Source organism: Oncorhynchus tshawytscha, linkage group LG05, assembly GCF_018296145.1.
Source record: "Oncorhynchus tshawytscha isolate Ot180627B linkage group LG05, Otsh_v2.0, whole genome shotgun sequence".
NCBI classification, from domain to species: Eukaryota; Metazoa; Chordata; class Actinopteri; order Salmoniformes; family Salmonidae; genus Oncorhynchus; species Oncorhynchus tshawytscha.
Genome location: NC_056433.1, coordinates 10,555,977 through 10,579,149, shown reverse-complemented (window position 1 = coordinate 10,579,149; position 23,173 = coordinate 10,555,977). Strand labels below are relative to the sequence as shown.

Sequence of the window (23,173 nt, the reverse complement as noted above, 5' to 3'; positions counted from 1 at the left end):
CTGTATTTCTAGTTTGTTGAAGGCCTATGCTAAAATATCTTTCCTGTCATCTCCCAGATGAATTCATTAGGGCCCTCGGCCATGTCCTTACCCAATGGCACCAGCAGCCTGATCGCAGGCCGAGGGCGAACCCACAGACCCTCACGCTCCTCCTCCAGCTACACCATTGGATTGTTATCACCCATAGTTCAGGGGGCTACCATGCCCCTACTCCCCAAACAGGACAGCCCATCCCAGCCCCGGCCTTCTCCCACGGGCTCCCCGGCCACCAGCTCAACAGGAACGGCCCAGCAGCAACAGCCCAAGCTCGGGCCAGAGCCTGAGCCGGCCAAAGTGACCCATGGGCAGTTCAAAGCGGCCCTGCAGATGGTAGTGGACAAGGGCGACCCGCGCACCTCCCTGGAGAACTTTGTGAAGATCGGGGAGGGCTCCACGGGGGTTGTGTGCATTGCCCGCGAGAGGCATAGCGGTCGGCAGGTGGCGGTGAAGATGATGGATCTCCGTAAGCAGCAGCGCAGAGAGCTGCTCTTTAACGAGGTATGCAGTATGTTAATGGGAGGTAAACGGTCAGAATTGGACTGTAAGAAAGGCTGAACTATGTTAGTATATCATTAGGTTGTGGGTTCCTATCTGGCCTGAAGGACTAAAACAAGATATGAAACAGCATGCCTCCATTAATGGTTTAGGACAGAACAGAGGACTTTATTGTATAGTGAGTTGCACTTAATGACATGTAAACCTCACTACACAACAGTTTCTTGGAATTTGAGCATTCTGTTCAATTAATAAATGCATGTCTAGTCTGAAAGGTAGATAGACACAGACTTTCTCCCAATGAGCTTGAAAAGCTACCTTTAGATATCATCTGTCTGTCAAGATTGCTTATCTACATGGATAGATTGCCTATCTAAATGGATAGATTACTTACAGTTGAAGTCGGAAGTTTATATACACCTTAGCCAAATACATTTAAACTCAGTTATTCACAATTCCTGACATTTAATCCTTGTAAAAATGCACTGTCTTAGGTTATTTAGGATCACCACTTTGTTTTAAGAATGTGAAATGTCAGAATAATAGTAGAGATAATTATTTATTTCGGCTTTTATTTCTTTCATCACATTCCCAGTGGGTCAGAAGTTTACATACACTCAATTAGTATTTGGTAGCATTGCCTTTAAATTGTTTAACTTGGGTCAAACGTTTCGGGTAGCCTTCCACAAGCTTCCCACAATAAGTTGGGTGAATTTTGGCCCATTCCTCCTGACAGAGCTGGTGTAACTGAGTCAGGTTTATAGGCCTCCTTGCTTGCGCAAGCTTTTTCAGTTCTGCCAACACATTTTCTACAGGATTGAGGTCAGGGCTTTGTGATGGCCACTCCAATACCTTGACTTTGTTGTCCTTAAGCCATTTTGCCACAACTTTGGAAGTATGCTTGGGGCCATTGTCCATTTGGAAGACCCATTTGCGACTAAGCTTTAACTTTCTGACTGACGTCTTCAGATTTTGCTTCAATATATCCACGTAATTTTACTCCCTCATGATGCCATCTATTTTGTGAAGTGCACCAGTCCCTCATTCAGCAAAGCCACCCCACAACATGATGCTGCCACCCCAGTGCTTCACGACTGGGATGGTGTTCTTCGGCTTGCAAGCCTCATTTTTCAACCACTCCACAAATTTCTTCTTAACAAACTATAGTTTTGGCACGTCGGTTAGGACATCCACTTTGTGCATGATACAAGTAATTTTTCCAACAATTGTTTACAGACAGATTATTTCACTTATAATTCACTGTATCACAATTCCAGTGGATCAGAAGTTTACCTACACTAAGTTGACTGTGCCTTTAAAGCTATTTGACATCATTTGAGTCAATTGGAGGTGTACCTGTGGATGTATTTCAAGGCCTACCTTCAAACTCAGTGCCTCTTTGCTTGACATCATGGGAAAATCAATGACCTCTTTCCTATAGAAAATTTGTTGGCAGAACTGAAAAAGTGTGTGCGAGCAAGGAGGCCTATAAACCTGACTCAGTTACACCAGCTCTGTCAGGAGGAATGGGCCAAAATTCACCCAACTTATTGTGGGAAGCTTGTGGAAGGATACCTGAAACGTTTGACCCAAGTTAAACAATTTAAAGGCAATGCTACCAAATACTAACTGAGTGTATGTAAACTTCTGACCCACTGGGAATACGATGAAAGAAATAAAAGCTGAAATAAATCATTCTCTCATCTATTATTCTGACATTTCACATTCTTAAAATAAAGTGGTGATCCTAACTGACCTAATACAGGGAATTTTTACAATTAAATGTCAGGAATTGTGAAAAACTGAGTTTAAATGTATTTGGCTCAGGTGTTTGTAAAGTTCCGACTTCAACTGTATGGACATAATAGCCCTCTAAGCACCTCTTGTCATGTACATTTGTAACCATAGGTGGTGATCATGAGGGACTACCGGCACAACAACGTTGTGGAGATGTACAGGAGTGCCCTGGTGGAAGAGGAGCTGTGGGTTATCATGGAGTACCTGCAGGGTGGCGCTCTAACCAACGTCGTGTCTGAAACCAGGTAAAGGGTCTGTCAATAAGAGGAGCAATGTTGTGAAGCTTAAAACACAGAATACTTTCTAGCAACAGTGATGTTCATTAATCATATTATATATATTAATAATTATTTTCAGAATGCCATGACAATGTACACAAACCAAACCCTTTGGGTAGAATGAGATGAGTAATAGTTTGCTTTGGGAAAATCACATTTGGTCAAGAAGTTATGTCAAGTAACTGTATTGCCACCCACTCCTGCATACCTTCTTTTGTGTTAAAGGAGAAATTTAATTGTTATAATTGCCAAAATATAGGAGGGTCTAACAATAACACAAGTTGGCACGTGTTGCAACAAGATTCCTCTGTAATTCCCTACTACGTTTTGGTCCACTGGAGAACAGTACATTGTTGATCTGACATAACAAAAGAAGAGACCGATTCACATGATGGATGTTGTGTCAAAGACAAAAAACTACAATTTCATATCAAAGGCTGACTAGAATGTTGGATAACAAGTTTAAGTTGCATGTCATTTCATACCAGGCTGAATGAAGAGCAGATAGCCACCGTGTGCGAGGCTGTGCTACAGGCGTTAGCCTATCTCCATTCCCAGGGAGTTATCCACCGTGACATCAAGAGTGACTCTATACTGCTCACGCTGGATGGGAGGGTAAGTGCGGCCACATCCAGAAATAATTTATACCCGGTCTCTAACCTCAGAACACCTTACAAAATATTGCGCTAGCTAACTGTATGCACTCCTGGGGGCAGGAGTGGCCGGGTTTGAACTAACAAAATTAGGGCAGAAACCGTCTACAAAAGCCCTTACCCAGCACCTCTACCTATCCATCCCCTAATTACCAACCCACCCCTACAGATAAACCTGTAGAACTCTCAATCACTGAAGACCAAATCTTAAATTGTGATAATGCAAATTGTATTGATATCAACGTCATAAAGTTCAAGCTAAAGCTAAATTTAAAGCTAAGATGAGCATGTTGGAATTTGGCCCTTTCAGTCATTTGTAATGTATCCAATAATTTTTATGGCCTTTTATTCATTAATTTTTTTATTGTATTATTTTCCTAGATCAAGCTGTCAGACTTTGGATTCTGTGCTCAGATCAGCAAAGACATCCCCAAAAGGAAGTCCTTGGTTGGAACACCGTACTGGATGGCTCCAGAGGTTGTGTCAAAGACACCATATGGAACTCAGGTAAACAGAACAACCAACCAAAACTCTGTTTGTTTGACTGCTAGAAGGTTGTCTCATTCTACAATATGAACAGAGTATCTGAAACACTGATGTGTCCCTCAAACACATCCAGTGACCTCCACAAGTTTAGGGACAGTGACAATTGTGTTGTTGTTTTGGCAGCTTTAATTGAAGGATATTGTGATCCATATCGGGTGAACCGTTTAGAAATTACAGCACTCTTTGTACATAATCCCCCCATTTTAGGGGACCAAATGTTTTGGTACAAATTCACTACTGTGTATTAAAGTAGTCAAACGTTTCGTATTTGGTCCCATATTCCTAGTACACAATGACTACATAGAGCTTGTGACTCTACAAACTTGTTGGATGCATTTGCTGTTTTTTTAGGTTGTGTTTCAGATTATTTTTTGCACAATAGAAATGAATGGTTCAGCGGTCTAAGGCACTACAGACCCTGCTTTGATTCCAGGCTGTATCACAACCGTCCGTGATTGGGAGTCCCATAGGGTGGTGCACAATTGGCCCAGCGTCGGTACAGGTTTGGCCGGGGTAGGCCGTCATTGTAAATAAGAGTTTGTTCTTAACTGACTTGCCTACTTAAATAAAGGTTCAATTTAAAAAATGTAAAAACATAAGTGAATTTGTTCCGATACTTTTGGGGGACTGTATACAACAACAACAAAAAATCTAAACTCTTCACCCGAAATGGGTAAAAATACCCTCATTAAATATGACAGTCTGCACTTTAACCTCATAGTCATTGTATCATTTAAAATCTAAATGCGGTACAGGGCCAAAACAACCAAAAATGTGTCACTGTCCCAATATTTTTGGAGCTCACTGTATGTTTTGACCTTATTGTTTTGCACATTGTGTTTCATTCACACACACACACACACACACACACACACACACACACACACACACACACACACACACACACACACACACACACACACACACACACACACACACACACACACACACACACACACACACACACACACAAAGCACACACATGATCCTGTTACTGTTGCCTACACCTCTCCTTCACCACTTCAGGCCGGATACTCCTTGCACTAGATAATACTGCCTAAAACAGACAGGCAGGATTATCTGTTACCCACCGAGATATTTTCTTATCGGGATTCAACAGAGATGGAGGGACCTTTTTCCATCCTTAAGTGTGTGTTTGATGTGAGAGAAAGACAGTGTGGGTACTGTCACTGAATGTGTGTGATAGTGTGTGATGTTCAATGAATGCTTGTACAGGATATGACATGGATGAACGTGCCGTTTCTATGGGTGTGTGTGTCAGTGGCGATGAGTGCCGTTTAAAATGAGTGAGGAGGATTTTTTTTTCTTCATGAGCATGGCCTATTACAGCATATTGGATGACTGTCATTCACATTCCATTAACCCAGTTCAATGTAACATCGATAGGTTTAGGCTACTACATGATACTCTATGTTCCCTGTACCCATCATGAGGTTGCTACAACCTAGCCTATGAATTAAAGTTTACAACGCAGTTGCACACAGGTCGAGAGACGCATCTAGCTGATATAGGATGTAATCATTAGTCCAACAGTCGCAAACGAGAGTTTCTATTGGACAAATTCAAGTATGTTTATCCCCGTTTTGTTCCATTTGTTCCCGTTTAAGAAACGTTTTTCAACAGAATCCGCGGAATGAATACACCCCTGACCACTCGTAAACACAGCCACTTTGTATTCCTTCTCGCATCCAAGTGGTCACCTCTCACCTCTCCCCTTCGCTTGAGGACTTCAATGCACAACACATCAGCTATATGTGACCAGCCAACAAAAAAAAACTTTCCAAGCCAAAATACTACGCACAGCCTACATCGTTGTCACCATATTAGATAAAGTAATGTCATAATCAGCATAGCTAATAGAATTAATGCGTTAGTAAACCCACTACAATCCTGCAGTAACCTTACAGTGTACAGTCAGTAAGCAGTTTAGCAGTTACACCGGTGGGCCACGGTGGCAATAGATTAATAAAACCAAAAGCTTACCTTGACTTGGAAGAGTTCCAGTGTTGTGTTGGCTAGTCATAACCAGATAGCTAACATAACATCCCTGTGTTTGAGCAGGGTCAGCTACACTAGCTAGCTGCATTTGCTAGCTAAGAAAGTGTCTTTTTTTCAGTTTCAATCTGTTTCTATATATATATTTCTCTCTTGCATCTCCTTCATTTTGGAAGAAATTAATTTGTTCAAAATGGTTCAACTATTGTCTTTCTCTCTCTGAGTCAACTACTCACCACATGAGAACCATGAGTCTCCTAGGTTTTGTATTGAAGTCAATATACCCAGAGGAGGACAGATGCTAGATGTCCTCTGGCTACACCATGGTGCTACTCTACAGAGTGCTGTTGAGGCTACTGTAGACCTTCTTTGCAAAATATAATAATTTTATCAATCATTTGATGACTTGATAATATTTAGTAGTTTTATCTAAAAATGATTACTGTTTTAAATGTTTTACCATTTTTATTTTTATTAAATTAACTGAGGAGGATGGTCCTCCCCTTCATCCTCTGAGGAGCCTCCACTGGTGTGTGTTTATGTTCCTGTGTCAGTCAGGTGGATGGAAGGTCTCTGGATATGCTGTTAGAGGGTACGTGAGGCTCTGTGTGTGTTAATTATTGTAAATGTCTCTGATGTCTGGCAGGTGGATGTGTGGTCCCTGGGTATCATGGTGGTAGAGATGGTGGATGGAGAGCCTCCGTACTTCAGCGACACACCAGTGGCAGCTATGAAGAAACTGAGGGACGAGCCGCCACCCACAGTCAGGAATACACAGAAGGTGAAATAGATATAGATACATACCACACACACACTCACACTAACACACTACTCACACCCCATCTCTCTCTCTCTGTAGATCTCCCCTGTGTTGAAGGACTTCCTGGATCGTATGCTAACACGGGACCCCCAGGAGCGGGCTACCGCTAGCGACCTGCTGGAGCACCCCTTCCTGCTGCAGTGTGGCTCGCGGCAGTGCCTGGTGCCCCTAGTGGAACGATACCGTAAGCGCATGTCCCGCTGCTGACTCGCCCAAACACACAGGATCCATGGTGGCCGAAGAATGGGCTGATCCCCTGATGTCTGACCCTGGGTTAATTAACAGGCAAACTTTCGCTCCATCCACCACATTTGTATTGAGTCTCAATACCCACTACAGGAAGTGGATTTACTGTCACTCGGTGTGTGGATGGATAGATATGGAGTCGATCAGAAACGCCTCTCTCTCTTTATCTTGTCCCTTTTTATTTGCTCCTATTCTCTGGAATCCCTTCAGATCCACAGGAGCGTCCTTGCTCCCTTGTTGGGCAGTGTAGGGCAGGATGGAATTGGATATCTGAGTTTAAGGATTTGTTAATTAATTCTATGCAAAAAAGTGCAATAAGCCCCAATGCAGAATTGCAGTGACCTGAACCTTCTGTACTGATCATCTCCACCATCGCTGTCCAATTTGTCCGACTGACTTTGAAATGTAACAATTACGACTGACTTTGGTACTATACTTGTTTGGTAATTCGTTCTGTAAAACAAATGAATGACCAGAACCTTTCTACCAGATCACATAGTGGTACCCCTGGACTTGATCAGGGGATGATCTGCAAAGTTGTCCCAAGCAGAAGCTTTGTTTTGGTATTGCTGGAGAAACATGTTTTTATAGAATTTCAAAATGGATAAAGTATTTCGGGATATTGCAGATATGAATGTGAGTAGTATAGTAAAGAGTAAGACTATACTGAGTATAGTCAATGTTCTATTGTGGGACAGGTATACCTGGGAAAACACTATTTTAATCAGAACCGATCACCTGTATTTAAAGTATAAAAAGGGATCCGCCATACTTTGGTTAAACATGTTTTTGACAAAATAGGCATGCAATATATTGAAATGAAATAAAATGCGGGCATGAGGTAGTTCAAAATCTCAAGACCGGATTGTTTTGTAGCCTACTGCTGTATCCCTGTTAGCTGACTAGCCTACTGATGTACCCCTGTTAGCTGACTAGCCTACTGATGTACCCCTGTTAGCTGACTAGGCTACTGATGTACCCCTGTTAGCTGACTAGGCTACTGATGTACCCCTGTTAGCTGACTAGGCTACTGATGTACCCCTGTTAGCTGACTAGGCTACTGATGTACCCCTGTTAGCTGACTAGCCTACTGATGTACCCCTGTTAGCTGACTAGGCTACTGATGTACCCCTGTTAGCTGACTAGCCTACTGATGTACCCCTGTTAGCTGACTAGCCTACTGATGTACCCCTGTTAGCTGACTAGCCTACTGATGTACCCCTGATGGCTGACTAGGCTACTGATGTACCCCTGTTAGCTGACTAGGCTACTGATGTACCCCTGTTAGCTGACCCCTGTTAGCTGACTAGGCTACTGATGTACCCCTGTTAGCTGACTAGCCTACTGATGTACCCCTGTTAGCTGACTAGGCTACTGATGTACCCCTGTTAGCTTAGCTGACCCTGTTAGCTGACTAGGCTACTGATGTACCCCTGTTAGCTGACTAGGCTACTGATGTACCCCTGTTAGCTGACTAGGCTACTGATGTACCCCTGTTAGCTGACTAGCCTACTGATGTACCCCTGTTAGCTGACTAGCCTACTGATGTACCCCTGTTAGCTGACTAGCCTACTGATGTACCCCTGTTAGCTGACTAGCCTACTGATGTACCCCTGTTAGCTTAGCCTACTGATGTACCCCTGTTAGCCTACTGATGTACCCCTGATGGCTGACTAGGCTACTGATGTACCCCTGTTAGCTGACTAGGCTACTGATGTACCCCTGTTAGCTGACTAGGCTACTGATGTACCCCTGTTAGCTGACTAGACTACTGATGTACCCCTGTTAGCTGACTAGGCTACTGATGTACCCCTGTTAGCTGACTAGGCTACTGATGTACCCCTGTTAGCTGACTAGGCTACTGATGTACCCCTGTTAGCTGACTAGGCTACTGATGTACCCCTGTTAGCTGACTAGGCTACTGATGTACCCCTGTTAGCTGACTAGCCTACTGATGTACCCCTGTTAGCTGACTAGCCTACTGATGTACCCCTGTTAGCTGACTAGCCTACTGATGTACCCCTGTTGGCTGACTAGCCTACTGATGTACCCCTGTTAGCTGACTAGGCTTCTGATGTACCCCCCTGTTAGCTGACTAGCCTACTGATGTACCCCTGTTAGCTGACTAGCCTACTGATGTACCCCTGTTAGCTGACTAGGCTACTGATGTACCCCTGTTAGCTGACTAGCCTACTGATGTACCCCTGTTAGCTGACTAGCCTACTGATGTACCCCTGTTAGCTGACTAGGCTTCTGATGTACCCCTGTTAGCTGACTAGCCTACTGATGTACCCCTGTTAGCTGACTAGCCTACTGATGTACCCCTGTTAGCTGACTAGGCTTCTGATGTACCCCTGTTAGCTGACTAGCCTACTGATGTACCCCTGTTAGCTGACTAGCCTACTGATGTACCCCTGTTAGCTGACTAGGCTTCTGATGTACCCCTGTTAGCTGACTAGGCTACTGTACTGTTTGCCAACACTGAATATCTATGTACTGTCGCTTTCTTATGTCAACACCCATTTTCACATGCATTTTTGTCCTTCTCAGAATGTTCTGTATCTGACCCTGTACAGCAGTTTATATTTTTCATACACGTCAAAAATGTGACTTCACTTTGCACGTACGTACTTGGTAAGTACTGGTAAAGGACAAAACCTATGAAGGTACTTCTTTACATTTTTTAAAATAAATATCTGTGAACAAATGCTGTACTTTTGTTGCAAATATCATATTGATTATGATTTAAATACAGTTTATAGGCCTACAACATGATATAAGTATGCTGTTGAATCTGCATAAGAGCCTCTGTTAAATGATCAAATACCGTATACAAGTCATTGCCATTCAGGTGAGATCATCGATATCCTAACTATTCACAGGATACCCAGGATATCTTTCATTTTGAAAAAAAAAAAATGTATCATGTGTTTTGTGACCGAGCTTTCTGTGACCGTCATTACACCTTATCATGGCATCTTTTAATGTGATGAAAAGCACAAAATGATGGTATGAGTGACAAAGTGTTTCACAGAGTTTAAATAATTGCGGTCATTTCTACAACACACACTATACCAATGTAAAATAAGTGACTGAAAGGCTTCCCAGGGGGATCTGTGTGAACCTGCCTTATTTTTAATGCGTAAGAAATATGGAAATCTTGTTGGAAAAAAGGATGACAAACAAAGTTTCCGGTAGCAAACAACCCTGTGAATTTCAGCGTGACTCAGTTTTCACCTACATAATGTGCGATGACGTTTGCATTTCGAAAAGATTTTCATCACTTATAAAAGCATGACAAATTGGGTGAATAAATCAAATAGATACAGATAAATAAATGCAGATAAAGATATTCAATATGTTTCCTTAACAATAGTTTTCGTAATTACAAATGAAATGTCAGTTATTGTATACAGCACAAAACTGGAACACAGTAATGTAACACGTGATTGCGTAAGAGCAGTTAAGCTGGCACTGCAGCTTTTCATAGCACTTTTAACACAGCCATGTCCCCGCCCCCCCTCATTTTAAGAATGTCCAACTTGAAGAATGAAGGAGAATGATAATTTCTTTGTCAGTGGGCAAATGTACAAAATCAGCAGGGGATCAAATACTTTTTTCCCTCACTGTAAACCATCAACTTAGTGAACACTGTTACTCTTTAAGAAGTCCTGTGCATTTGATATAATCTAAATGTCCATGTAGAGCCTAAATTCATATTTCACAGTTGAATTGATTCAAATGAAATTATGATTTCAGGACATGGACAAACTGTTCCACTGTTTTCCATTGTTTCTGACTTTAGAAAATGTTGAACATCTATTCTTTAGTGGCTGTCAGGGACATAAAAAAAAGCATTGCCTGCCATTTGCCAGATCTATTAACAGTAGTGTAGGTTTGTAAAATACCCGTTAATTTACCCAAGTTATTTAGTTTTTTTTTTTTTTAATGATTGTAATTTAAAGGTAATTTTGGAAATCTAAATGTATTCATATTTTCTTCATATCTGTTTCCACGATGTCCATCCGTTTCTAGTAGATAGGCCATGTGGTTCAGGAGAAAATAACCTAATCATGTTAAACATGTCTAATGAACAATGATGTCATTTCCAATTATCTCTGCAACTCTTCCATTTACCTTTTTTCACAACTGCCACCAATTTGTCCCCAAAACATATACAACAAAGATATATTGGCATTGTAAAGTAAATAAAACCCCAAAATATCAAGGATATTGCATGCTGAAACCCTCATTAATGCAGTCTTAAGAAGAGAAATGCTATAGCGAAGCGGTTTCAAAAGCCCTGTGTGTGACGCTCTGTAAAACTTATCTCGGAATTAAGGACGGAGAGTGCTTGAAAGTGTGCTGGAGTGACGCATGGCAGGCTAGTGAGGCACTTTGTGATGATAGGCCTTGTTATCAACATACTCTTCAAGAGTCATTGAGAATTTAAGGCAATGCATGTTCTCAGTTTCTATAATTAGGCATAGCAACATAGCTCAACTCCAATTGTGGCAGCAAGAATATAGGGTTCATCTGTTCAGAGTTGTGGATTATATAGTAAACATCTATGTTCAGAATTGTGGAGTATACGCATATACTGAAGAAAGATATAAACGCAACATGCAAGAATTTCAATGACTTTACTAAGTTACAGTTCATATAAGGAAATCAGTCAATGGAAATACATTCATTAGGATTTCACATGACTAGGAATACAGACATGCATCTGTTGGTCACAGATACCTTAAAAAAAAGGTAGGGGCTTGGATCAGAATTGCCAGTAGGTTGGACCTGGAACACGCTGTCTGTCATACACGTAGATCCAGAGCATCTCACACATGCTCAATGGGTGATACATCTGTGAGTATGCAGCCCATGGAAGAATTGGGAAATTTTCAGCTTCCAAGAATTGTGTACAGATCCTTGCGACATGGGGCCGTGCATTATCATGCTGAAACATGAGGTGATGGAGGTGGATGAATGGCACAACATTGGGCCTCAGTATCTCGTCACGGTATCTCTGTGCATTCAAATTGCCATCGCTAAAATGTAATTCGGTTTGTTGTCCTTAGTTTATGCCTACCCATACCATAATCCCACCGCCACCATAGGGCACTCGGTTCACAACTTTGACATCAGCAAATCAGCATTTTAGAGTGGCCTTTTATTATCCCCAACACAAGGTGCATCTGTGTAATGATCATGCTGTTTAATCAGCTTCTTGATATGCCACACCTGTCAAGTGGATGGATTATCTTGGCAAAGAATAAATGCTCACTAACAGGAATGTAAACAAGTTTGTGCAAAATATTTGAGACAAATAAACTTTTTGTGCGTATGGAACATTTCTAGGATTGAAACATGGGACCAACACTTTACATGTTGCATGTATATATTTTTGTTCAGTGTTGTTCAATCCCATTACTTTTCAAAATACATACACTTTCGCATAGTTGTTTTAGAGAGGCAGTGGTATATATCGTCATCTAAAATGTGACATCTGTAAAGACAAAGACAAAAAAAATAATTAAAAAGACCTCAACATAATTTGTGGCTGTACCAAGTCCTGTGTAATGGTGCTTGTTTTAAAGGTCCAATGCAGCCATTTTTATCTGAATATTAAATCCTTTCTGTGTAACAATTAAGTACCCGTTTTAAATTAAAATGGTCAAAAATTAACAAAAATATCTTCTTAGCAAAGAGCAATTTCTTAAGCAAGAGTTTTGCTATGACTGTCTGGGAGCGGTCTGAGTAGGGAGGGGAAAACTAGCTGTTATTGGCAGAGAGGTTAGGTAACTATTTCATTGCCTGTTGATGACACCAGGCAGGCCAAAACTCCATCCCACCACAAACAGCTCTTACACCAAAAGGGCATTATCATAATTTTCATAATATCACTATTATTCCAACCTCATAGAGTGGAAATATACATAAAACACAGAACAATCAAGTTTTTGACTGCACCGGGCCTTTAATTCATCACAAACAAACAAAATATCAATCATTTGGTTGTTATGATGCAATTACCTTTTACCATGTAATTGTCCAGTAGATCCTAGGTAACTACCAGACTGCCATATACAGTAGAATGTAACTAAATAACCTCTACACATTTTGAGAATCCATATACGACTTATGTGCAGACCTGAATCAGTGAAACACCCCATTAAAAAGGCCAGAGTGCCTTTGTGTGCTGCGCTATTTGAAGGGCATTGTTGAGTGGAGATGAGCCGAGACAGCTTGTTTTGTGAGAGCTGTGAGATGTGTCTATGTCATCTCTTAGATAGGGACCGTGGCAAGCAGCCGACCGCAGATAAGGAACCAATTCAGCCAAACCACCATGTCACGACTATTCAGCTGAACACAGCAATATCTACTGTCATTTATGATCTCTCAAAATTGTCCAATTTTGTGTACTTCTCTTGCATAATACGGTTCATAATAACAAATATGAATGGACACCCAATGCTAAAGAGCTACAGTAAACATAGACAGGGTAGGTCTATTAGGCAGAGCTGTGTGGAATGTATTTCAAGGAGGGTGAAAGCAGGAGATAAGCAGAGACATGTCACTTTCCCTAAAATGGATACTAACAGCTAAAGGTCTTGGAAACTGCCCCCAAGGCACTTCTCAGTCTTGGGATAAAATTGGGTTCTTTTTTTTGTCATGCCACCAGCTACATCCTAATTTGGCCTTCGGTTCCCCTTTATAAAGATCAGACAGCAGAGATGAGCTCGCAGTTACCCACAGAGTCAACAGCAACAAGATCTTTGCTCTGTGTTCACCCCAACTGATTATCTCTTTGTCTGTGGACCTCCAACAGCAACAATGGGTGACGCTCTCATGGCCGAGTTTGGGAAGGCAGCTCACTTTCTGAGGAAGTCAGACAAGGAGCGCCTGGAAGCCCAGACCAGGGCTTTTGACATCAAGACTGAGTGCTTTGTGGTTGATGACAAAGTGGAATATGTCAAGGGGCAGATCCAAAGCAAAGAGGGGGGAAAGGTGATCGTAAAGAGGGAGGACCAGACTATCGTGACCGTCAAGGAGGTGGACGTCCATCCCCAGAACCCGCCAAAATACGATAAAATCGAAGACATGGCCATGTTCACCTTCCTCCATGAGCCAGCTGTTCTGTTTAACCTCAAAGAGCGTTACGCAGCCTGGATGATCTACACCTACTCAGGGCTGTTCTGTGTGACAGTGAACCCATACAAGTGGCTTCCTGTCTATGACTCTGAGGTGGTGTCTGCCTACAGGGGGAAGAAGAGGACTGAAGCCCCCCCTCACATCTTCTCCATCTCAGATAACGCCTACCAGTATATGCTTACTGATCGGGAGAACCAGTCTGTTCTTATCACCGGAGAATCCGGTGCTGGAAAGACTGTCAACACCAAGAGAGTCATCCAGTACTTTGCCAGCATTGCAGCAGTTAGTGGTGTTAAGAGGGATCCAAGCAAGGGCACCCTGGAAGATCAAATCATCCAGGCTAACCCTGCACTGGAGGCTTTCGGTAATGCCAAAACACTGAGAAATGACAACTCATCACGTTTCGGCAAATTCATCCGTATTCACTTCGGGACCAGTGGGAAACTGTCCTCTGCCGACATAGAGACTTACCTTCTTGAGAAGTCCCGTATCACCTTTCAGCTCAAAGCAGAGAGGAACTACCATATTTTCTTCCAGATATTGTCCAATCAAAAGCCAGAGCTGTTGGACTTGCTGTTAATCACCAACAATCCATATGACTACTCCTACATCTCCCAAGGAGAAGTAACAGTAGCATCCATCAATGATTCTGAGGAACTGATGGCCACTGATAGTGCCTTCGATGTGCTCGGCTTTACTGCAGAGGAAAAACAGGGGGTCTACAAGTTGACAGGTGCCATAATGCACTACGGCAACATGAGGTTCAAACAAAAGCAGCGGGAGGAGCAGGCAGAGCCTGACGGTACAGAGGCTGCTGACAAGTCAGCTTACCTAATGGGGATAAACTCTGCAGATCTGATTAAAGGACTTTGCCATCCCAGAGTCAAGGTTGGCAATGAGTATGTCACCAAAGGTCAAGGTGTAGATCAGGTCTACTATTCCCTCGGTGCATTGGCTAAGTCAGTGTATGAAAAGATGTTCAACTGGATGGTGGTGAGAATCAACCACTCCCTTGACACAAAACAGGCACGCCAGCATTTCATAGGCGTACTGGACATTGCTGGATTTGAGATCTTTGATTTCAACACCTTTGAACAGCTCTGCATCAACTTCACAAATGAGAGACTGCAACAGTTTTTCAATCATCACATGTTTGTGCTCGAGCAAGAGGAGTACAAAAAGGAGGGCATTGACTGGGAGTTCATCGACTTTGGGATGGACTTGCAAGCTTGCATTGACCTCATTGAAAAGCCACTTGGGATCATGTCAATTCTAGAGGAAGAGTGCATGTTCCCCAAGGCCAGTGACCAGACCTTTAAGGCTAAGCTATATGACAACCATTTGGGCAAGAATAGAATGTTTCAGAAGCCAATTCCAGGTAAGGGCAAGGCAGAGGCACACTTTGCCCTGCTCCACTATGCTGGCACTGTTGATTACAATATTTCTGGCTGGCTGGTGAAGAACAAAGATCCATTGAATGAAACAGTGTGTGGTCTTTATGCAAAATCCTCCCTCAAGCTGTTGAGTCATCTTTTTGTCATCATAGCAACGGAGGGAGGTGACAAAGCTGGTGGAAAAGGAGGCAAAAAGAAAGGGTCTGCTTTCCAGACTGTATCTGCACTTCACAGGGAAAACCTAAACAAGCTGATGAGCACCCTGAAAACCACCCATCCCCACTTTGTCCGCTGCTTGATCCCAAATGAGAGCAAAACGCCAGGGACCATGGACAACTGCCTTGTGATGCACCAGCTTCGCTGTAACGGTGTGCTGGAGGGCATTCGAATCTGCAGAAAGGGCTTCCCAAACAGAGTCCTCTATGGCGACTTCAAACAGAGATATAGAATCCTGAATGCATCCGTCATTCCTGAGGGCCAGTTTATTGACTCCAAGAAAGCCGCTGAAAAGCTGCTGGGATCATTGGACATTGACCACACTCAGTACCGGTTTGGCAACACCAAGGTCTTCTTCAAAGCAGGCTTGCTGGGTACGTTGGAGGAGATGCGAGATGAACAACTCTCCCGCATCATTACAATGATCCAGGCCAACGCAAGAGCCATACTCATGAGGGCAGAGTACCAGAAGCTTGTGGAACGCAGGGATGCTCTAATGGTCATCCAGTGGAACCTTCGTGCCTTTTTAGGGGTTAAGAACTGGCCCTGGATGAAGATGTTCTTCAAAATCAAGCCACTGCTGAAGAGTGCTGAGTCTGACAAGGAGATGGCAAACATAAAGGACGAGTTCACTAAGCTCAAAGAGGCCTTTGAGAAATCAGAAGCAAGACGGAAGGAGCTTGAGGAGAAAGTGGTGAGTATTCTCCAAGAGAAGAACGACCTGCTCCTACAATGCCAGTCTGAGCAGGACACACTAACAGATGCTGAAGAGCGCTGTGAGCAGCTCATAAAAAGTAAGATCCAAATGGAAGCAAAAGTGAAAGAACTGACAGAACGTATGGAGGATGAAGAGGAGATGAATGCAGATCTCACAGCAAAGAAACGCAAGCTGGAGGATGAATGCTCTGAGTTGAAGAAAGATATAGATGACCTTGAGCTGACATTAGCCAAGGTTGAGAAAGAGAAACATGCCACAGAGAACAAGGTGAAGAACCTCACAGAGGAGATGGCTTCCCAGGATGAAAACATTATGAAGCTGACCAAAGAGAAGAAGGCACTGCAGGAGGCTCATCAGCAGACACTCGATGACCTACAGAGTGAGGAGGACAAAGCCAACACCTTGACCAAAGCTAAAGCTAAGCTAGAGCAACAGGTGGATGACCTTGAGGGCTCCCTGGAACACGAAAAGAAAGTCAGAATGGAGCTTGAGCGCTCCAAGAGAAAGCTTGAAGGAGACCTAAAACTGAACCAAGAGAATTTGATGGATTTGGAGAATGACAAACAACAGCTAGATGAGAAACTCAAGAAGAAAGACTTTGAGATGAGCAGCCTGACTGTAAAGATTGAGGATGAGCAGGTGGCTGGAGTTCAGCTCCAGAAGAAACTGAAGGAAAGCCAGGCACGAATCGAAGAGCTGGAAGAGGAGTTGGACGCTGAGCGAGCAGCCCGAGCCAAAGTGGAGAAGCAGCGATCTGATCTCTCCCGCGAACTAGAGGACATAAGTGAGCGTTTGGAGGAAGCAGGAGGGGCCACATCTGCCCAGGTGGAGCTCAACAAGAAGAGGGAGAACGAATTTCTGAAACTTCGCAGGGACCTGGAGGAATCCACGCTTCAACATGAGGCTACTGCTGCATCCTTGAGGAAGAAGCATGCGGACAGTGTGGCCGAACTGGGTGAGCAAATCGACAACCTCCAGCGTGTCAAGCAGAAGCTAGAGAAAGAGAAGAGTGAGCTGAAGCTGGAGCTAGACGACCTGTCCTCAAATATGGAGAGTGTGGTGAAGGCCAAATCCAACATGGAGAAGATGTGCCGATCGATGGAAGACAATATGAATGAGAACAAGACCAAGTATGAGGAGGCCCAGAGGTCCCTCAATGACTTCTCCTCACAGAGGGCCAGGCTGCTCACTGAAAATGGAGAGTTGGGACGTCAGTTGGAGGAGAAAGAGTGCCTGATTTCACAACTCACCAGGGGCAAGAGCTCCTACACCCAGCAGGTGGAGGATATGCGCAGGCAGCTCGAGGAGGAGGTCAAGGCAAAGAATTCACTGGCCCATGCCGTGCAGTCTTCCCGTCATGACTGTGACCTGCTCAGAGAACAGTTTGAGGAGGAGCAGGAGGCCAAGGCAGAGCTGCAGAGGGCACTATCCAAGGCCAACACTGAAGTGTCCACATGGAGGGCAAGGTATGAGACTGATGGAATCCAGAAAACTGAGGAGCTGGAGGAAGCTAAAAAGAAGTTAGTCCAAAGACTGCAAGAAGCAGAGGAGGCTGTGGAGGCTGTGAACGCAAAGTGTTCCTCCCTCGAAAAGACCAAGAGTCGCCTACAAAATGAAATTGAGGACCTGATGTTGGATCTTGAAAGATCTAATGCAGCATCTGCAGCTCTGGACAAGAAGCAGAGAACCTTTGACAAAGTCATGGCTGAGTGGAAGCAGAAGTATGAGGAGTCACAGTGTGAGCTCGAGGGTTCCCAGAAGGAGGCTCGGTCTCTAAGCACTGAGCTCTTCAAATTGAAGAATGCCTATGAGGAGTCCTTGGATCACCTGGAGACCATTCAAAGGGAGAACAAGAACCTGCAGGAGGAGATCTCTGACCTTACTGATCAACTTGGTGAGGGAGGGAAAAGCGCCCATGAATTGGAGAAACTTCGGAAGCAGCTGGAGCAAGAGAAAGCAGAGCTCCAGTCAGCACTTGAGGAGGCAGAAGGTTCCCTGGAGCACGAAGAGGGCAAAATCCTTCGGGCACAGCTGGAGTTCAACCAGGTGAAGGCGGATATTGAGCGCAAGCTGGCCGAGAAAGATGAGGAAATGGAACAGGTCAAGAGGAATTACCAGCGCATGGTGGAGTCACTGCAGACCTCCCTCGAGTCTGAGACCAGGAGCCGCAATGAGGCCCTGAGAGTCAAGAAGAAGATGGAGGGCGACCTCAACGAGATGGAGATCCAGCTTAGCCAAGCCAACAGACAGGCGGCTGATGCCCAAAAGCAGCTTAAGATTAGCCAGTCATATCTGAAGGATACCCAGCTGCAGCTGGATGACTCTACACACGGGAATGAAGACCTGAAGGAGAACATTGCTCTCTTGGAGCGCAGGAACAATCTCTTCCAAGCAGAGCTGGAGGAAATTCGGGGTGTTCTTGAGCAGACAGAGCGTTGCCGCAAGCTGGCTGAACAGGAGCTCACTGAAGCCACAGAGCGCATGCAGCTCCTGCACTCTCAAAACACAGGCCTTATCAACCAGAAGAAGAAACAAGAGGCTGATCTGCTCCAACTGCAGACCGAGGTGGAGGAAGCTGTACAGGAAAACCGCAATGCTGAAGAGAAGGCCAAGAAGGCCGTCACCGATGCAGCCATGATGGCCGAGGAGCTGAAGAAGGAGCAAGACACTAGTGCCCACCTGGAGCGTATGAAGAAGAATATGGAGCAGACCATTAAGGACCTGCAGCACCGCTTGGATGAGGCAGAACAAATCGCAATGAAGGGTGGGAAAAAGCAGCTCCAAAAGCTGGAGTTACGCATCAAGGAGTTGGAGAGCGAGCTGGAGGCGGAGCAGAAGAGGGGCACAGAGTCAATCAAGGGGGTGCGCAAGTACGAGCGGCGCATCAAGGAGCTCACCTACCAGACGACGGAGGATCGCAAGAACATGGCTCGCATCCAGGACCTGGTGGACAAGCTGCAGCTGAAGGTGAAGTCCTACAAGCGCGCCTCCGAGGAGGCAGAGGAACAGGCCAATGCCAACCTGGCCAAGTTCCGCAAGCTGCAGCATGAGCTGGAGGAGGCTGAAGAGCGAGCAGACATTGCAGAGTCCCAGGTGAACAAACTCCGGGCCAAGACCCGGGACGGGTCCGGCAAGAAGGGCTTGGATGAGTGAGGAGGTCCCAAAAGAGCAATGTCACAGGTGTGTTGATTAGAACAATTACACCTTTTTCTCACAATTGCATTATAGAACAGAATGTAGGATATGAAGAATTATAACCCATATTCTAGACAATGAGTATGTTTTACATGCATACTTATAATTCAATAATTACTTCCTTACTTACTCTGATTATCTTAATCGCTGTAAGGTCATAAGCGACGTAAGCATAAACCGATTAAAACACAGTTTTTTTTGCAATCTTTTGAATAATTAGGACATGTAAAAACCTTCATCAGAGTTCCTGCTGTGTATTTGATCTGCTCTCAACAGCAGTGCAATCCTCCCTCTTCGGCACGAGTGAAGTGAGTTTGGAAAGTATGCATTATAGAAATTATTTTCAGATGCAAACCTTATATGTCTAAACTCAGAATCAAATAGGCTTCCCAAAAAGTATATGATCACTGTGATAAAACGTTTAAGTTGATAGGGTATTTTCTGCATTTTTCAAAGCCTCATCAGGTAGCCTGATTAACAGCTGTCCATGTTAACCGGATTATAAGGGAAATCGATCTTCTTGCAGAGCATGTAAATGTTTTAATCAAGCTATTATAGTAATGAGAGTAATCACAATAATCATATTATTGAATGCATGCACCTAATTATTTAAGAGGAATAGGCTTCATTGGTTTAAGAATACACACCTAATTCTAATGCCCTAAATAATTTCCCTGTGCAACATAAATCACATTGTATTGTAATTACACAGTTAAAGTGAAATGTGAATTCCGTGGTTGGTTATGATGATTACATAAATGTCTTGCTTAGGGCCTGTGCATGTCTTCACCGCATCGTACACACATGTTTAAACTATACAGCAGAAAGATGCATTGGTGAGTGTGTAAGCGTGGCTTCATGTCTAGTAAGTGGTCATGAGGACAGTCTGTAAACCGTAGTGGGGACATGCTGTGTAATATTGTTGATCTAAAGCAGAGAAAAAGGATGGGAAATGTTTTTGATGTCAACAAAGATGTTTCCTTAAATGATATATAACTCCCAAAACATGAGTTAATGTCAGCCTTTCATTTGAATCTGTTCCAACAGTGTGTCCATTGACAATGTAACAAACCAAATTGTCTCCACATTTGTAAAGTACATTGGCAATGAATGCTGCCAACTGTGCACCATAACATCTCAAATCCTTAAAACATCTTAAACTAACAACATTGTATTACAACTAGGAAAATAAAGCACTGCTCTGCACTAAAAACTGCCTCCAAGACATTGCTTAATGTATACATACTCTGTTTTTTCTAAGGATTATGTCATTTGATGAATAAAGTTTGAGGAATGTAAAATACTTGGCAGGTACTTACATCAGAATACAGGGGAAACAGGGTAACAGGCCTGTACTCGATCCCAACCCCGCAGCTTCTCATCAAACAAGGGGGAGAGGATCTTAGCCCGACCAGACTGAAACTGTCACTGCAACTGTGCTGGGTTTGGTTTAAAAGCATTCATTTTTGTTAAGTAAAATCATACACTAGTTCTACTAAGCTCCCATTTTTAGAAAATGGATTACTTCGATATTGTAGTGTCAAAACAGAAGGGTTAAAATGCACCATAAGCATGATCACTGAGGCCTGCCTATCTACATAGCCAAAGGCTATACATGCCAAATACAGGTACACTCAGTCACACACCGATCCGATCAGAGGTAGCCGAACAAATGTATTCCTCTTGTTTTGGCAGTGTCAGAGGGGGAAGTGCATTATATCCCGCCCTTTTCCTATTAGAGGCATATATCTGTCTCTTTAAAATGAGCTAGTTCATTCCCTACATGTAAATAGATCTATCGTTTTACTGAAACAAACATGAATCAGGGATTGCACAGTATTTGAAATTGTGTAAATTGTATTCTCACTGATCAATGACAGCATATCTTGACCAATACTGACCTCTAGAGGTGTTTACGGGGAATGTTTGTCATTCGTTAAAACTACTTTACAAAGAAAATGAATAACATTAACAACAGAATGTAGTACTCACAGTAAAGACAAACTAACAAAATATTTAATATAAATATAATTCTCCTTTAATTCTGACTCTGACTCTGACTAACCGGTGTCTGTATATAGCCTTCCTACTCTTATTTTCAAATATTTTTTTACTGTTTCATTTCTTTACTTACCCACCACACACACACACACACACACACACACACACACACACACACACACACACACACACACACACCTTTTTCCCCACGATTGGTTAGAGCCTGTAAGTAAGCGTTTCACTGTATTCAGCGTACGTGACCAACTTTGATTTGATTTGATTTGTGTCATACAACCTACACACACAGCCTCTTTCTTCTTCTTTTTGAAACTATTTTCTACATTGCACAATAATAGTGAAAACTATGAAATTAGTAACCTGTTTGCCTTGATGACAGCTTTGCATACTCTTGGACATTCTCTCAACCAGCTTCATGAGGTAGTCACCTGGAATGCATTGAAATTAACAGGTGTGTCTTGTTAAAAGTTAATTTGTGGAATTTCTTTCCTTCTTAAAATGCGTTTGAGTCAATCAGTTGTGTTGTGTTACAAGGTAGGGGTGGTATACATAAGATAGCCCAATTTGGTAAAAGACCAAGTCCATATTATGGCAAGAAAAGCTTAAATAAGTAAAGAGAAACAACAGTCCATCATTACTTTAAGACATGAAGGTCAGTCAATCCGGAAAAGTCAAGAACTTTGAAAGTTTCTTCAAATGCAGTCACAAAAACCATCAAGCGCTATGATGAAACTGACTCTCACGAGGACCGCCACAGGAAAGGAAGACTCAGAGTTACCTCTGCTGCAGAGGATAAGTTCATTACAGTTACCAGACTCAGAAATTGCAGCCCAAATGCTTCACAGAATTCAAGTTTCAGACACATCTTAACATCAACTGTTCAGAGGAGACTGCGTGAATCAGGCCTACTAAAGGACACCAGTAAGAAGAAGAGACTTACTTGGGCCAAGAAACATGATGGACATTAGACTGGTGGAAATTTGTCCTTTGGTCTGATGAGTTCAAATTTGAGATTTTTGGTTCCAGCTGATGTGTCTTTGTGACGCAGAGTAGGTGCTCTGTAAGGGCTATTTGACCTGGCCTCCACAATCACCCGACCTCAACCTAATTGAGAATGTTTGGGATGAGTTGGACTGCAGAGGAAAAGGAAAAGCAGCCAACAAGTACTCAGCACGTGTGTGATATATCCTTCAAGACCGTTGGAAAAACATTCCAGATGAAGCTGGTTGAGAGAATGCCAGAGTGTGTAAAGTTATCATCAAGGCAAAGGGTGGCTACTTTAAAAAACAATATATTTTGATTTGTTGAACACTTTTTTGTTAACTACATGATTCCGTATGTGTTATTTCATAGATGATGTATTCACTATTATTCTAAAATGTAGAAAATTGTAAAAATTAAGAATAACACTTGAATGAGTATGTGTCCAAACTTTTGACTGGTACTGTATATACTCAGTACCTTCGGAAAGTATTCAGACCCCTTTACTTTTTCCATATTTTGTTACATTATAGCCTTATTCTAAAATGGATTAAAATAAATAAAAATCCTCAGCAATCTACACACTATACCCCATAATTATTTTAGCAAAT

The 23,173-nt window shown here is 43.0% G+C and overlaps 2 protein-coding genes across 3 annotated transcripts in view; both read left to right on the top strand.

Annotated features, from left to right (window-relative positions):
- Nucleotides 1-8,179, top strand: part of LOC112249908 (serine/threonine-protein kinase PAK 6) — a 44,851-nt gene extending 36,672 nt beyond the window's left edge. For both annotated transcript variants that reach the window (XM_024419629.2, XM_024419628.2), the window contains exons 5-10: nt 58-537; nt 2,443-2,576; nt 3,098-3,224; nt 3,644-3,769; nt 6,471-6,605; nt 6,684-8,179. In XM_024419629.2, the coding sequence (XP_024275397.1) occupies nt 58-537; nt 2,443-2,576; nt 3,098-3,224; nt 3,644-3,769; nt 6,471-6,605; nt 6,684-6,851 (1,170 nt within the window). In that variant the 3' untranslated portion in view covers nt 6,852-8,179. The remainder of the gene's footprint in view (nt 1-57; nt 538-2,442; nt 2,577-3,097; nt 3,225-3,643; nt 3,770-6,470; nt 6,606-6,683) is intronic.
- Nucleotides 8,180-13,576: 5,397 nt separating this feature from the next.
- Nucleotides 13,577-20,761, top strand: myh6 (myosin, heavy chain 6, cardiac muscle, alpha). Its single transcript, XM_042321459.1, has one exon. The coding sequence runs from the start codon at nt 13,722-13,724 to the stop codon at nt 19,518-19,520; it is 5,799 nt and encodes a 1,932-aa protein (XP_042177393.1). The 5' UTR covers nt 13,577-13,721; the 3' UTR covers nt 19,521-20,761.
- The last annotated feature ends 2,412 nt before the right edge of the window (nt 20,762-23,173 follow it).

Bases quoted from the DNA above. Each gene is read 5' to 3' on its own strand.
- myh6 (XM_042321459.1), top strand. From the start codon at position 13,722: ATGGGTGACGCTCTCATGGCCGAGTTTGGGAAGGCAGCTCACTTTCTG.